At 39.3% G+C, this 13,522-nt stretch overlaps 1 protein-coding gene across 1 annotated transcript in view; it reads left to right on the forward strand.

Annotated features, from left to right (window-relative positions):
• Positions 1-13,522, forward strand: part of NSMCE2 (NSE2 (MMS21) homolog, SMC5-SMC6 complex SUMO ligase) — a 125,691-nt gene that overhangs the window by 110,894 nt on the left and 1,275 nt on the right. The window contains 2 exon segments of the mRNA XM_041407564.1: positions 10,337-10,422; positions 10,756-10,862. Of these exon segments, the coding sequence (XP_041263498.1) occupies positions 10,337-10,422; positions 10,756-10,862 (193 nt within the window).

Below are 13,522 nucleotides of genomic sequence, written 5' to 3' on the forward strand. Positions count from 1 at the left end.
AATTCTGGGTTATAAGGCTGTGCTTGATTTCTGATGTGAAAGAAGCACTGACAAAAAGGTGATTCCTTGAAGTAGCTCTTTTGTATTCAGTTTTGGTTTCCTTGTTTCACTTTTATTAAACTGTTTATTTTGAGATATAAACCCTCGGTCTTCCTCAGCTTCATGTAAGGAATGTATGTGTTTCTACAAGGGCTGAAGTGCCACCAAATAGTGCAAGAAAAGTTAGTTCTTAAGAGGAAAATGATAATGTTATTCCATTCTGGTAATAAGACTAAAATAAGGAGTGTAAGGTTAACTCCTTTGCTGGAAAGATGAAGACTGTGCAGGATGCCCTGTGATTTAGCTGTGTGCTCGTTATCCCTATTACAAAGCACCAGTGACACTGCTGATGCAACTACTGTCCCATCATTTCAACATTGGATTCCCTTGTTCTGCTTGTCCTGCTCTGCCATTCTTGTTTCTGCTGCTGTGTGCATCTGTGCTGAGGCTGTTCAAGTCTGTCCCAGTTCACTCCCCTATTAAAGCCGATCTGGAGGAGAAAGTGGAGGCATAGAGAGACCTTGAGGGTTTAAAAGACTCTGCCTAGTGCTGGACCTTAGTTAAGGCCCTCACAATCATCCCAGCATGTTTGCCATGAAGCACAGTCATTTCCACATTGTCTGTTATCTGCACCACGCAGAATGTCAAGGTGAAGTCAGAAGTGCACGTTTTGTGATATAAATGACAGTGATAGAATGGTAAGAGTTTTCTGATGCGTGTAGCATTAAAGAAGGTGCACTCTGCCAGTTACACTCCTGGCATATGAGAATCTGCAGAAAGGAAATATCAATCAGACTTTAAATTATCTACTAATTACCATCAGAAGCTACTAGTCTTCTGCAGTTATAATCCATGAGTATTTCTAGCTCAGGGCTCTAGCATTAGATTTTCTTCTATTGACTGCCACTCAAGAAGCTTAATCTTATATCACAGGACAGGTTGAGAAAAATCATCTCAAACCAATGACAGCATTATGTTTGGCTGCACAAGGCCACCGTGACATTGTTTCGGAGAATGCTCTATATACTGGGATTAGGAACATTTTTTGTTTCTTTTAGGGAACATTTTACTGAGGATTATTACAGTGAAGATCTGCTAATGCAGAATGTCTTCATACACACACAGGGAACATGTCACCCTGCTTTAATCTAAATGGAAACCATGCAGTTTTATGATTGAGCAATGGCTGATTGCTGTAAGTCCCTCTTAAAACCCCCCTAAACAACAATTCAGTGGTTTTATTTATTTTGTTTCAATATGAATTATTATTTCTTCTTTTTTGGCATGTAGCTTAGTGAAGATGTATTATTTTATAAATATGACTTACTAGAAAATTACCATGTGTTCTCCAGTGCAAGTGTTGGTATTCTTAGAAAAAACAACCAGATATTTTGCAATTACTAGAACATACTGGTTTTTTTCTGTGTTGCATTTTTTGCTTTTAGTGTGGAACTGATGCATTCACTAAGAATGTATCTGGAAATTGTTCATAGCCCTAGTTACTCGGGGGTAAGTCAGTGTGGTCTAATGGGAAAGACAATGGTCTAACAGACAGGGTGCTGGTGGTTCTGGATGTGTTCCTGCCCTGTGCCTCAGTTTTCCACCAATGAAATGGTCACAATCGTGTAATTGACCTGTTTCTGGAGTGCTTTGTGTTCAGGAGAAGCAGAAGGGTCTTCTAGAAATTATTTGTTGCTTTAAGGTGCTTCTAGAAATTATTTGTTGCTTAAGAAAAATTCCTCTTCTAAGGAGATTGTCAGGACTGTGGGCTGGTAACCAAGGCAGGAGCAGAGCAGGAGATGCAGCCCCAAGCAAGTACCCAGCCAGTGTCTGAAGCAGTGATGGGCTATTCCAGAGGTGTTCCAGGCAGTGCAAACCTGCAGAATTCAGAACAACTGGAATGGTGAATTTTATATGTAAAATACAGAAAAAAATTCTATTCAAAAACTTGGGAAATTAACACAACTTCTCTTTTTATACATCCTAATAATAAAGCTCAGAAGGTTATGTGGATATATACACTGCTTCATTATATTCACATGATGTTACATTTTAAAATTAAGTAAACTCATTCTGAAAGTAAGTAAGAATTTTAGAAAGCATTGTTAATCATTGAAATGCATCACTAAGAAGAAAATTACAAATGCTGTCTTCATTAAGTCTAATTTTAAAATAAAATATAGCACCTAAAAATTTCTTTCAAATGCTTCAGCATTTAGGGGGTGAAAAAAAGGGTATTTTGTTCCCACAGTTTTGTTTTCAAATTTTCTTATTTGTACTCATGTTTTTATTCAAGAACAATATTTTACATCAGTCTTCTGGTGTAACAGAAGCATGTATGTTCTCCCCTCCTTTCTTTGGGTGAAAGGGGTAGTGGAGCTGGTTTTCTCTCCATTCTCAAAGGGAACAGGTTGCTCTTTCCTGTGCTTTCTCTGCAGTTTCAGAGCTGCTGAGCCTGTGTCATTCTTGCCAATCACAAAATCAGCAGGTTAGTCTTCTGGGATTAGAGCTTCATCCCTCTCATGGTGTAGCTTATAAATATTCCTACCTGTGCCCCCAGCACGTGACAAACGTGTCTGTATTCACAACTCTCCTGGCACCAGGACACATTATTCCAAGGCTTTTCAGAGAGCTGTTTAGAATAGGAAAACAGTGAAGTCTTTTTGAAAAAGTCTTGTGAGGAGAATGTGAAGAGACAGATTGAAATGGTAATGTGAGTGATAATTTTCTAGGGGTATGATCATTTGGTGTAGCTGGGGGGTTTTCTGCTCACTGGTTCCATAGCAGCCTGTTGGATGGACTGCTAGGGACCATTGCTACCTGGTCTGCTTGCCCCATCACTGCTCCTTTTGTTTTCTGTCTGTTACCCTGGAACAGTTCTGCTCAGGAGCATATTCAGAAGCTTGTTGCTCCTGAAAAGCCCTCACCAGTTCACCTTTCTGGAAATGAATGTCTACAAGAACGCACAAATGACACACTGAAATAGGCAAAGTGACTCCCAGCCACAGGGTTTACAAGATACATGTTGTTACCTTTTGTTGACAGATATCATAGACGTGATTTCTGCTTGTAGAGAATACTTGCAATGGACTGTTCTGAGAAAATGCGAGTTAAATTTACAGAGTAGACCATCCAGGCACTGCTAGGGACTTCTTAAAAATGGATGGGCCTCCCCTCTGCTGTCGATACCAACAGCTGTCCTCTCACTACTCCAGCCCAGGATTAACAGTGCCTTCCTCAAGTCCAGTGTGGAAGTGGATTAGGCTAAACAGCCAAAAGGCACTCCTAGTGCAGAATAGGAATGTCCACACACTGAGTTAGAGCCAAGTAGTTAATGCATTCTGAATTCACACCCTCGCTTATTTTGCAACAATTTCCCTGTGTAGGCAAGCGCTACATGTTCATGTCATTTGATGGTTAACATTGCATCAGTGACATTCCAGATTCTGACCACAATGTTAGTAATGGAAAGTGGTTCATCTTCTAATGAAATGGTAGGCTTTTTTTTTTCCTGGTTGCATCTTTTGCAACTTTTTCTTTCATGTGCCTGGAGTGAATTTCTTCATTTTTTAAATGTGTGTGATATTCTTCTCATCTCTGATACATGAAATTGTGCTCTCTAAGCATGGCAATTGCCTTTATAAAGTATACTGCATGAAGCAGTGATTGCTCAGCCTTTTTTCTTCTGAAGAGGAGGAGAAATCCCAAGTAATAAAAATGTTCTTTACATATATTTACAATTTAGTCGTTTATGTCTATTTTTTACTCATAATATATTCCAGTTTTCATGTTTCACTCATACTGTGGCATCCTTAATACTTGTGCTCCATTGTCACATGCCTGGCATGCATTCATGTAGACCTAGAGTTTCCTGGTCATTTAAACAGTGTTTATCAGTTTGGTTTATTTTCAGCAAGTCTCTGGTACTTAACCTGCTTCTTAAGTTTACATGTCATTGTGGGTGATGGTAGTTAAGATGGAAAAATATGACCACCTTAGGTTTTCCAGAAACAGTAGCTCCTCTGAGCTTACTGATGAGCCTTCATGACATCTTTTTAGGTAATCTTCATCTCCCCCAGCAGCTTCTTCAGATCAAGTCCAGGGAGTAGCAATGAGGAAACTGCAGTTTAAAATGTCATCCAAGGACTTTGAAGTGTGGATTTCTCATGTTTTTTTTGCAATAACAGAAGGAGCAAGCAAGCTGCCTCTCTGTTTGCCTACCAAATTGTTTGAGTTGTGTGGTTTATAATCAAAGATATCATTTTTGTTCTACAGATACAGTCTGAATATCCCAAAATCTAAAGGGAAAGTTGGTCTCTTCTCAATTTGAACAGTATGTGAGTTGGAGGTTTCACAGGGTTTTCTGGAGTTCTTGTTAGTTTTTTTTCCCTAGGATTTGTAGTCACATTTTATTATTAATATATTAAATGGCAAATCGTATCTAACTGCAAGTGTCTTTAAATCTCCTTCACTTACATTATTTCTGTAAGAGCTGTCCAATAACATTTCCATCAAATCACAGTCTCTCTTCATTTAAAGGCCATTCTGGAAAACTGGCATCAAGCAGCTCTACCCAGTATTGAATGGGTAAAATGGGAACAGTATTTCCATTTAGAATAGTGTATTTTAAAAGACTTGTAGCTTAGTGGGATAAAATACAAGTGCTCTGAATTTTATTGTATTAAAGGAGTTTTTAGAGGATTGATGTTTAGTGTAAGACACGATCCTTTCCTTCCTCACTGTTATGTAAAGGAACCAAAAATTTGCTAATACATTAATATAATTTGTATTTCACACTCCAGGAAAATAAGAATGGCTTATATATAAAGGATTGTAATTTTATTTTGGATTGACCAAATTCACCTTTATGTGCTTTTTACACAAGTATCTGTCAAACAGGGCACATACAAAGCACTTGGCAGTAAATTACCAGCAAGTTACTTGGCCTGGGCAGGAGCAAGTAAATTTGCAGTTGCAATCTGGAGCAACGTGTTAGAGGCCACCTTCCTTAGATCAACTTTGTATTGCAACACCAGCAAGTAATCAAATTGTAATGTACTTCAATGCAAAGCCTAGTTTGGCTTGGTTGGCAAATTAAACTATCGCATGCCTCTGGCAAAAAGCACAAAGCCTTTGAACTGTTTGACTGCAGCTGTAGCTTGCACACCTTATTTTCCCTCTTAAAAATCAAATTAAACTGTAACCTGCAGCCTCTGCAGTAATTTTCAAGGAAAATTAAACTGTTGCTAACCTTTCTAGCAAAGATAACTGTCTCTAATCAAGCTGAAAGGTCCAGGACCAAATTCCCCTTTCCAAGTTTAGACAAATTCATTGAAGGAAAACTCCAGGGCTTATTAAGTATGAAGATATTACCTCTGAGTCAGGAAGTCCTTGGCCACAAAGTGCTAGAGACTGGTGAGTTTGCCAGGAAGGTATTACTCTCTGCTTCCCCTCTTCTTTCACTCCTACAGCATTTACTGCAGCTCCATCCCTAGGGAAGGACACTGGACAGTTGTTCTTGTCTGCTTCTCTGGACAGAAGGCTAACCCAACTTCAGAGCAGTGATGGGCATGCTGACCCACTTTCAAGCATTACCTGGTGTTCTCAGCAGTGTCAGGTCCTTCCTTTAGACTTGGCCCTGGCCTTTCCTCACCCCAGATGCCTTCTGACTCCTAGAGCACAACTCTTGGTTGTGACAATGTCCTTCACCTCCCCCACCTTTCATTATTTTCTGTGCCCTGCTGGCAGAAGCACTTGGCATCTGACTTGTCCTCATAACATTCATGTTTTTCTTGGAGCTCTCAGAGATAGGATTTTTCCCAGCCTGGATGAGTTGCTGTTATTTCTATGGAGTCAGCAGTACAATAGACCCTCTTGGGAGCCAAGACCTTGTCTGTCTGGTGGCTCAGGCTTACAAAGACTCAATCCCACATGCTTAACGTTACCCTTTGATTCTCAGGATTAGTGTCTGACTGTGGCAGGTGAGAAGGCAGAATAGCCCAGCACAAAAGGAAAGAAATCATTTGAGTTTACATTGCAACATGTACTGAGAACCAGGTTGGAGAAACAGAAACTGGGGAGAGGTCATTGCTGACACTGGGAGCAGTGAGCAGACAGCAGTCTCTTGGTCACAGAAATAACAATGACAGTGGAGAGGATTTTTCCTCTCATGTTTTTTTAACATGTATATTATACATTCTTAGTATAACTCCCAGTCCAGCAGTTAATGTCTCTGCACTATGGTTTTCCTATTTTTAAAAGTTGGCTTAAAAGTTCTCTCTCAGCAGAGTAAGTAAAAACTGAGCAAAGGCATGTTAGTCACAATATTATCAAGAGATGAAAGTGATAGAGATATAAATTAATACCAGCTTTTAATTAAAATTGAATAAGTAAAAAAAAACCTTGGCAGTTGCAAAATTCATTATGATGTGTTACCAAAAATAGATACCTTTATAAGAATGCAGTTTTATTACAACAGCTGTAAACATCATTGCTGAGATAGCAAGATAGAAAATGTGTTACTAATACTCATAACATGTTTCAGTTGGCTGGAATGGAAAACTAGAAACTGTTAAGGCACTTAATATGTGATCTCTCAGACTACCAAAATAGATGTATGCACTTCTGTTACTTAAGGCAACATCTGAATTTTGGGAACAATAACTTAGTGTTTTGTGCGTCTGGTTTTAATTTGCAAGGAAAACTCAGTTTTATAAAAATATAACCTGACTTAGCTGAAATATGTATGATCCAATGTTTTTATTTCTTTCTGTGGAATACTCAGACTTGCAATTTAGATCCTCCAAATGTTCATACATTTCATTTGGTAAAAAAAAAAATCCCTTTGACCTTAATGAAAACATCTTCCAGTATGAGGCTACAGATATAGATGTACAGTTCAGGGCATCTTTCTGACCAGCTTAGGATGTGTGTGTGTCTTGTGTAATGTCTGCAAAATTTACTGTCACTGAAAAAAGTGATTTTCCTTTCTTCTCCTGTAATATAGACCATCAAGCAATAACAACAAATCTGTGGGTGGTTTATCTGATTTATGGTAATTTGCTATTGACATGCTTGAGGTATTACTTGCATCATCCCAGTCTTGCATATTTGTTTTTAAAAATATTAGCTGCTTATGAAAAGGAAATATTTTAAATAATGATTCATTTGGGTTGTGATCACCTCTTGAGGCCAGGGCCCCACTCTGATAGGCTGTATACAAAATCTTTGCAAATGAAATGCAACTTGAAGTGTTTAAGATAAGATTGCAGCAAGAGGACAGTTTGAATCCAAGAAGATTAATATACCCCACCTACAAGGATTAGGTCTCAACTCATGAAATTTCAACCATTAAACATGAGGCATCTCAATCACCTCCAAAGCCAGTATGGGAAAAAGTTACCCCAGTTACACGGATTTAGCTCACATAATTTAGAGACCCGAGGCCTTCAGGGGCGGCTCAAGCACCAGTACCCAAGCTTGAGCTCTTGTTTTTGAACTTGGATGCTTCACTATAGTCTCCTAAATTCTTGTGTCGGTACCTAAGTAAGCATACACGGAAGTGATGAGGGAAGTGGTGACTCTTCAGCAAAGTCTGGAGGTGCTCCACAGGTGAATACTCTTCCAGAAAAAGCCACTTGCATGCCTATTTTATAGTGTTGGGTTTTAGAAGTAAAGTCACAGGCATAGCCCCATATTTTAAAAAATTCACCCACCTTCCTTGGCACCTACTTACAGAGTTTTTTGGGTTTTTTTTAAACAATCCCCTGTCCTAGATCTTGCTATTACTGATGCTTTTTAATGCCACTGACTGATGTGGTGCTCTGGTACATTGGAATTACATGCCAAGTTCATGGGTTGAAACAGTGTACAACATAGAAAAATGTGATGTTTGCCACAGGAAAGATTAGAGCTGCAATATGTCAAAATTTGCAGATACATGAATTTAAGGACAACCTGAATCTCTTATTCTTTGTTGGCATTCCTTGTAGAAAAAAAAAATCATTATGACGTTGAAGTAAAACAGCCCATACCAAAGCTGCCACCTGCCTATAACCCCAATATTGCTTAGTCTTGCTGTCTTAGTGGGATTTCACCCATTGCTTGATATTTCAAAAGCTTTATTTAAAAAACACCTTTTTCCCTGCAACAGTTGTGCTTGCTTCAAATACTACGTGCTTATGATAGAATAAACCATATATATGAGCAACTTAAGAATAATATGTCACAGAGCTTTTTTCTGAAAACTGGTAACTAACACAAGTGCATTTCTGGTATCCATACAGTTTTGGTATTATGACTTGCAAGTGTTTGTTAGGTGGTCAGTATCTGATGAAGGTATCTTAATATTCTTGGATATTAAAGCCTTGAAATTATGATTGACATTGGACATTTGAGCTCCTTTCCCCCCAGATTCCACACCCTGCTGATTGCATGAGACCTTAGTAGCAGACACAGAAATACCCTTGATGAATGCCTGAGTATTCCCGTGGTATTCACAGGAGTAGAATCATAAGATGGTTTGGGTTGGAAGGGACCTTTAAGGTCATGTAGTTGCAACCCCAATACCTGGGGTTAGAGCACCTGGGTCAGAAACCTTCCTAAATGCTTGGAATATTGAAATGGAAAAAAGGGCAAGCTCTCTTAAGGAGGAAGGTCTGGAAATAGGCCTGACATACCAAGAGGTGCTGTGGTGGAGCAATGGCTGCAACATCAATGCCAGGAGTGCCCAGGCAGAGCTGTGCTGGCTCACAGGGCAGCGAGCTCAGCCTAGGCTGGGTGTGAGAGGTTTTGGTTGCTCCACGGGTGATGTCTGCTGGTATCATCCGGAAGGTGATGGTATCACACAGGCATGCAGGACTGACCATAAGTTAGGAAATACTGGTCCTTAATAGATGTGGAAGACTGAATACCAGGGAGGCAAAGATTGGCTGATAGTGTGCAACAGAAGCACAGGGAACCCAGGCTGAGGCACTGTAGAAAGCAAATCATGAAGTAATTCTAAACTCTCCGTGTTCACTTGTGTTTCTCACTCCTCCCTTGGGGTGCAGCTTGTGCAGCTAGAAAGAAGAACATTCTCTTTGTTTGGGACACCTTGAGGACTGCACCCCAGGGCTCTTCTCTGCAAAGGCATTGCAGAACTACCCCAAAGGAATGGAAAGCTATGGCAGGTGCTAAGTTTGCTGTTATTACCAGATAAGATTCAAAGATAAACAAATGCATTCAACTAAAAGCCTACATTTACAATAACAGAGGAGAGCTAGAAGATAAAACAACAGTAAGCAAGTATAAGCTAAGTATAGCATTAAGGCTATACTTAGCTCTCTCTCTCTCTATAAATATATATAAATATGTATAAATAAATAAATAAATAAATAAATATATATATATATATATATACACACATATTTTCTCTTCCTTAGCTGCTCCCGTGTCTCAGCTTTTGACTTTGGCTAACTAACTTCTGCATGGAACACTAGGTGGTATGCCCCTGCATGCACAGAGTTGTTTATACCTTGCTTTCTTCTTCTGGTAAAGGTGGGGACCTGCAGCTCCTCCAGCTCTAGATGGATTTATTCTCATTTGTTAGCCCTTGATTCCCTGGCATTGGGCCACTGGGTGTTTTCTGGGAATAGTCAGGAATTTCGTTCTGCCCCTCCTCTTTAAGGTTACTTCTATAACATTTCTGTTGTTTGTGACACTTTTTGGCTTTTGTTTTTGACTAATTATAGTCTTATCAAAATACAACAGCATCACTTTATAAATGATGCATTATGATAAACAATACAATTTCCTTGTAAAGTGTGTACAGTATGTACAGACTATCCAGCAAACCCATTTATGACACTCAAACACAAAACTGATATTGAGGGTAGGACTGCCACATCTGCTCCACCTCATCTTTTGTTAGGTTCTGGGGACTCATCTGTGTGTAACTGGGTTTTGGTGAACTTGAATAGTGAATACCAAAGGCTTTGCATATCTTCAGGCCAGTCTGCTCTTCTTCCTAGCCTTTCTTTCTGGCATTGGCTGTAAATAGCCACACACACACACACACACACACACACAAGTGGTTACAATATAAAAATCCACATTTTCTAAAAGACATTCTAGTACAGTATTTTTTGCAGTGCCTTGTTCACGGAGTGGTGCAGAAACATTCTGTGGTATTTTAGATATCACTGTGAGATAATACTTGGCAAATGTTGGATTTTATTAGCTTATTTTAAGATTGGCAATCTACATTAAATAAGAAACATTTTTTTCTCTTTTCCCATTCTACTTTCTCATAAATCAGATCATGGTAATGACACCATTGAACAAATCGATGAAGATATAGCTGTGACTCGGAGTCAGATGAACTTTATTTGTCCCATTACACAGGTATGTATCACTGCTACAGTAATTGACAGGGAAATAGTTATTTCATATTCTTCATTGGTTTGTTTATTACAAATCTGCAGTACCTGTTAAACAACATTATATATAACAACAGTATTATAAATTTTAAGCATTTTCAGAAAAGAGCAGTACTGCTTGGGAAGAAAACCCATGTAAGTAGGAATGTAGTTTACCAAGCAGGACCTCATCCCATAATTTGACTGGAATTCCATGTATGAGTGGCAAACACACTTCCTGCTGTTTCACATAAAATCTCAGAAGAAGCATTTTCATGGGCATTATCAGTTCCTTTAAATCAATCCTTACTGATTACAGGTGACAATGAAGAGGCCAGTGCGGAACAAGGTCTGTGGACATATTTATGAAGAAGATGCCATTCTAGAAATGATCCAGACTCAAAAGCAGAAAAAGAAAAAAGTCCGGTAAGCTAAAAAGAATGTGTGGAAAAGCTATTTGCTTTGCTGTGTAAGTGGAATTTTACTCCACTTGTTCTAGGAAATGTATTTGGATTGGAAAGGCTGAAGGAAGTAAAACTTCAGCATCTGCCCAAGTCACAGCCTCCTCATTCATGCTAGACACGTGAAGGTGGTTTTCTTTTTAATGAAAACAATGTGTAAGGAAGTATTCAGGAATTGTGTGGGGAAGTTACAGCTACTTGTAGCTGCACAGGAGAAGTAAAGAGATTTCATACAGCCACGACCAACAAAGAGAGACCTCAGTTTCCTAAAATTTAGTTGCTGATTTGTTCCCACTGCTTTTGTAGCAAGCCTTGAAGTGAATGAAAAAATATTCCTCCGTGCATCTTATTTTGCAGTTATTTTCCGATACAGTTATATGCACTTATATTCTGATACAACTCAGAAATATTCAAACAACTGAGTGTTAAAGTGAGAAATATTAAACCACAACATTTTAGGTAGAACAGAATTTAAGAATGAGATGAGATGGTGCAGTGCAGTTCCTACCATGATGCAGTTAAATAATTCTTTCCTTATATCACCAAAATAGTCTGTCGCTTTTCCACATAGGAAAATTTTTGAATGAAAAGATGCAACAGATGAATTTTTAAACCTCAAAATCTCTACAATAAATTTGAAAATTATAATGATTTTAAGAAAAAGAAAAAAGTAGAAAAAGAAGAGGCTTGAACACTAATGCTTTTTGGAGCAAGTTGAGAGGACGTATCATCTCATCATTGATTTCACCTTTGTTTTTACACCATTTCTGCTAGACCCTCCTACTCTGGGGCTGATGACTTCATGGAAATTTACCAGTTGTGGCCTTCTTAATAAGTGTGCAGTTTGCTTAGGAAGGTCTGTTAGGGACCAGCAACCTGATTTTCCTGAAGATAATGCCACAGGCAGCTTATTTCCTCCATCTGTTGCTCTGGCATTTCTGTTAGTCTATACACAGTCCTCCATGGGGGTTACAAAGATGGAGCTGGAGTTTTTATTCCATGCTCCTTCCCTGCTACAGGAAAGCCTTGCTATAAAACCAAGCATCAGTTGGGATGCCCAGCTGCTATCTCAGTGTCAAGACACCTTGAAGAACTAGATGGAAGTACCTTGCTTGTGTTAGAAAATCTAGGGAAAAATCTGGAGTGGGTGCAATATACTGGGAATAACAACAAAACCAGCAACATGGATGGACAGAAACTTGGCTGGAAAAATGAACAGGAATTGGGTAATAGCTCTCAAGTTGGAGGAAAGTGAGTGTTCTGGAGGATAGGGAGAGGCTAGAAAGCATGTGCTCAACAGCCCAATGACAAGAATACTTTCTCTGATACTGAATTCGATGTTCATATCTAAATATTTCTCTGTGTTTTTAAGTCCATCAGAACAATGCCAATTTAGCAGAAATTGTTGTAGTGAATCAAAAGTTTCAGCTCTGCTGAAAAACAAATAGGGCCACATGACTGAATTTTATTTTACCTTTTAAGAAATGGAAGACTTGAGAAACTCCAGAGTTTAAAAAATCATATCAGCTGTACAACACCCAGTTTTAAAAGCTACCTTATCCCCAAACCAAAATTATTTGTGCAGTCTGAACACTGGCACTTCTTAATATTGAATTTTAGCTGGCAGCCTTACCATTTTTACAGCAGTTATTCCAGTGGTAGAAAAGTACACACACAGCAACGCCACAGATTCACTGTAACTAAATTAAGAAGGACTCCTTGGTTTTCTCTGCCCAGTCTGACCAACCTACTATAATTTTAAACTTTCTCATGAAAATGCATTTACTTTGAAAACCCATCATCTGCTGTGGTGGGAAGCCAGGCCAGCTATTGCCACAAGTTCCCTTTTTCAGTGTCGCAGCCTCATGGCGTGGCTGCTGGGCTATGTTCCTGCCAGGGATATTCCGGTGGGAGCAGGTGTCCTGGCAGAGCAGGGCAGGATCCTCACTAGCCTGGCTCTGGAATCAGAGCTGTTGCTCACTCTGCAGACACAGAGTGGCTGTTTCCTCACAAGTACTTCCCAGTTGGAATCCACAGGATGCCTTCGGTGCCCTTGGCAGTGCAGGGCCTGCCTGCCAGCCCTCCAGCTGACGTACGCTCAGCCTGTGCTGACAGACTTGTCACACACTCCTTGAGGCAACTCTTACGTCTCTTGGTTTGCTCACTATTTTCCACTGCCTGGAAGGACATACTAATACTTTATGCTTACAGGAAATGTGGGAAGCTTTCTGAGCACTTGTTATTCATTAATCTGGCAAGCTATTGCTGTATTAAGGTGATAAATGGGAAAACTGAGGCACAGAGCAATTAAATGACTGATCTATGACAAACACAGTAACCTATGGACGAATCCGGAGTAAAAGTTATGAGTACTGAGTGTAAGTTCAGTAAGTTCAGTACTTCAGACAAAAGTTACTCTAAGAGAGGAAAAAATTCAGGAAAAGTGCTGCTTCTTACTATAGATACCATCTGTGTATGTTTGGGCTGCCACCAAAGGAAAATGACCTTTGGTCCCTGAATATCTTTTACCCTGCTGTCTTTATCTGGCTGTTTCAAGTAGTTGTAAGACATTTTGTATTTGATTATCATCTAGAGGCTGTTAATTTGGCCCCATTTCTCCTTTCT

This window comes from Onychostruthus taczanowskii, unplaced genomic scaffold (assembly GCF_017590055.1).
Source record: "Onychostruthus taczanowskii isolate IOZ18803 unplaced genomic scaffold, ASM1759005v1 scaffold27, whole genome shotgun sequence".
In the NCBI taxonomy this organism is placed as follows: domain Eukaryota; kingdom Metazoa; phylum Chordata; class Aves; order Passeriformes; family Passeridae; genus Onychostruthus; species Onychostruthus taczanowskii.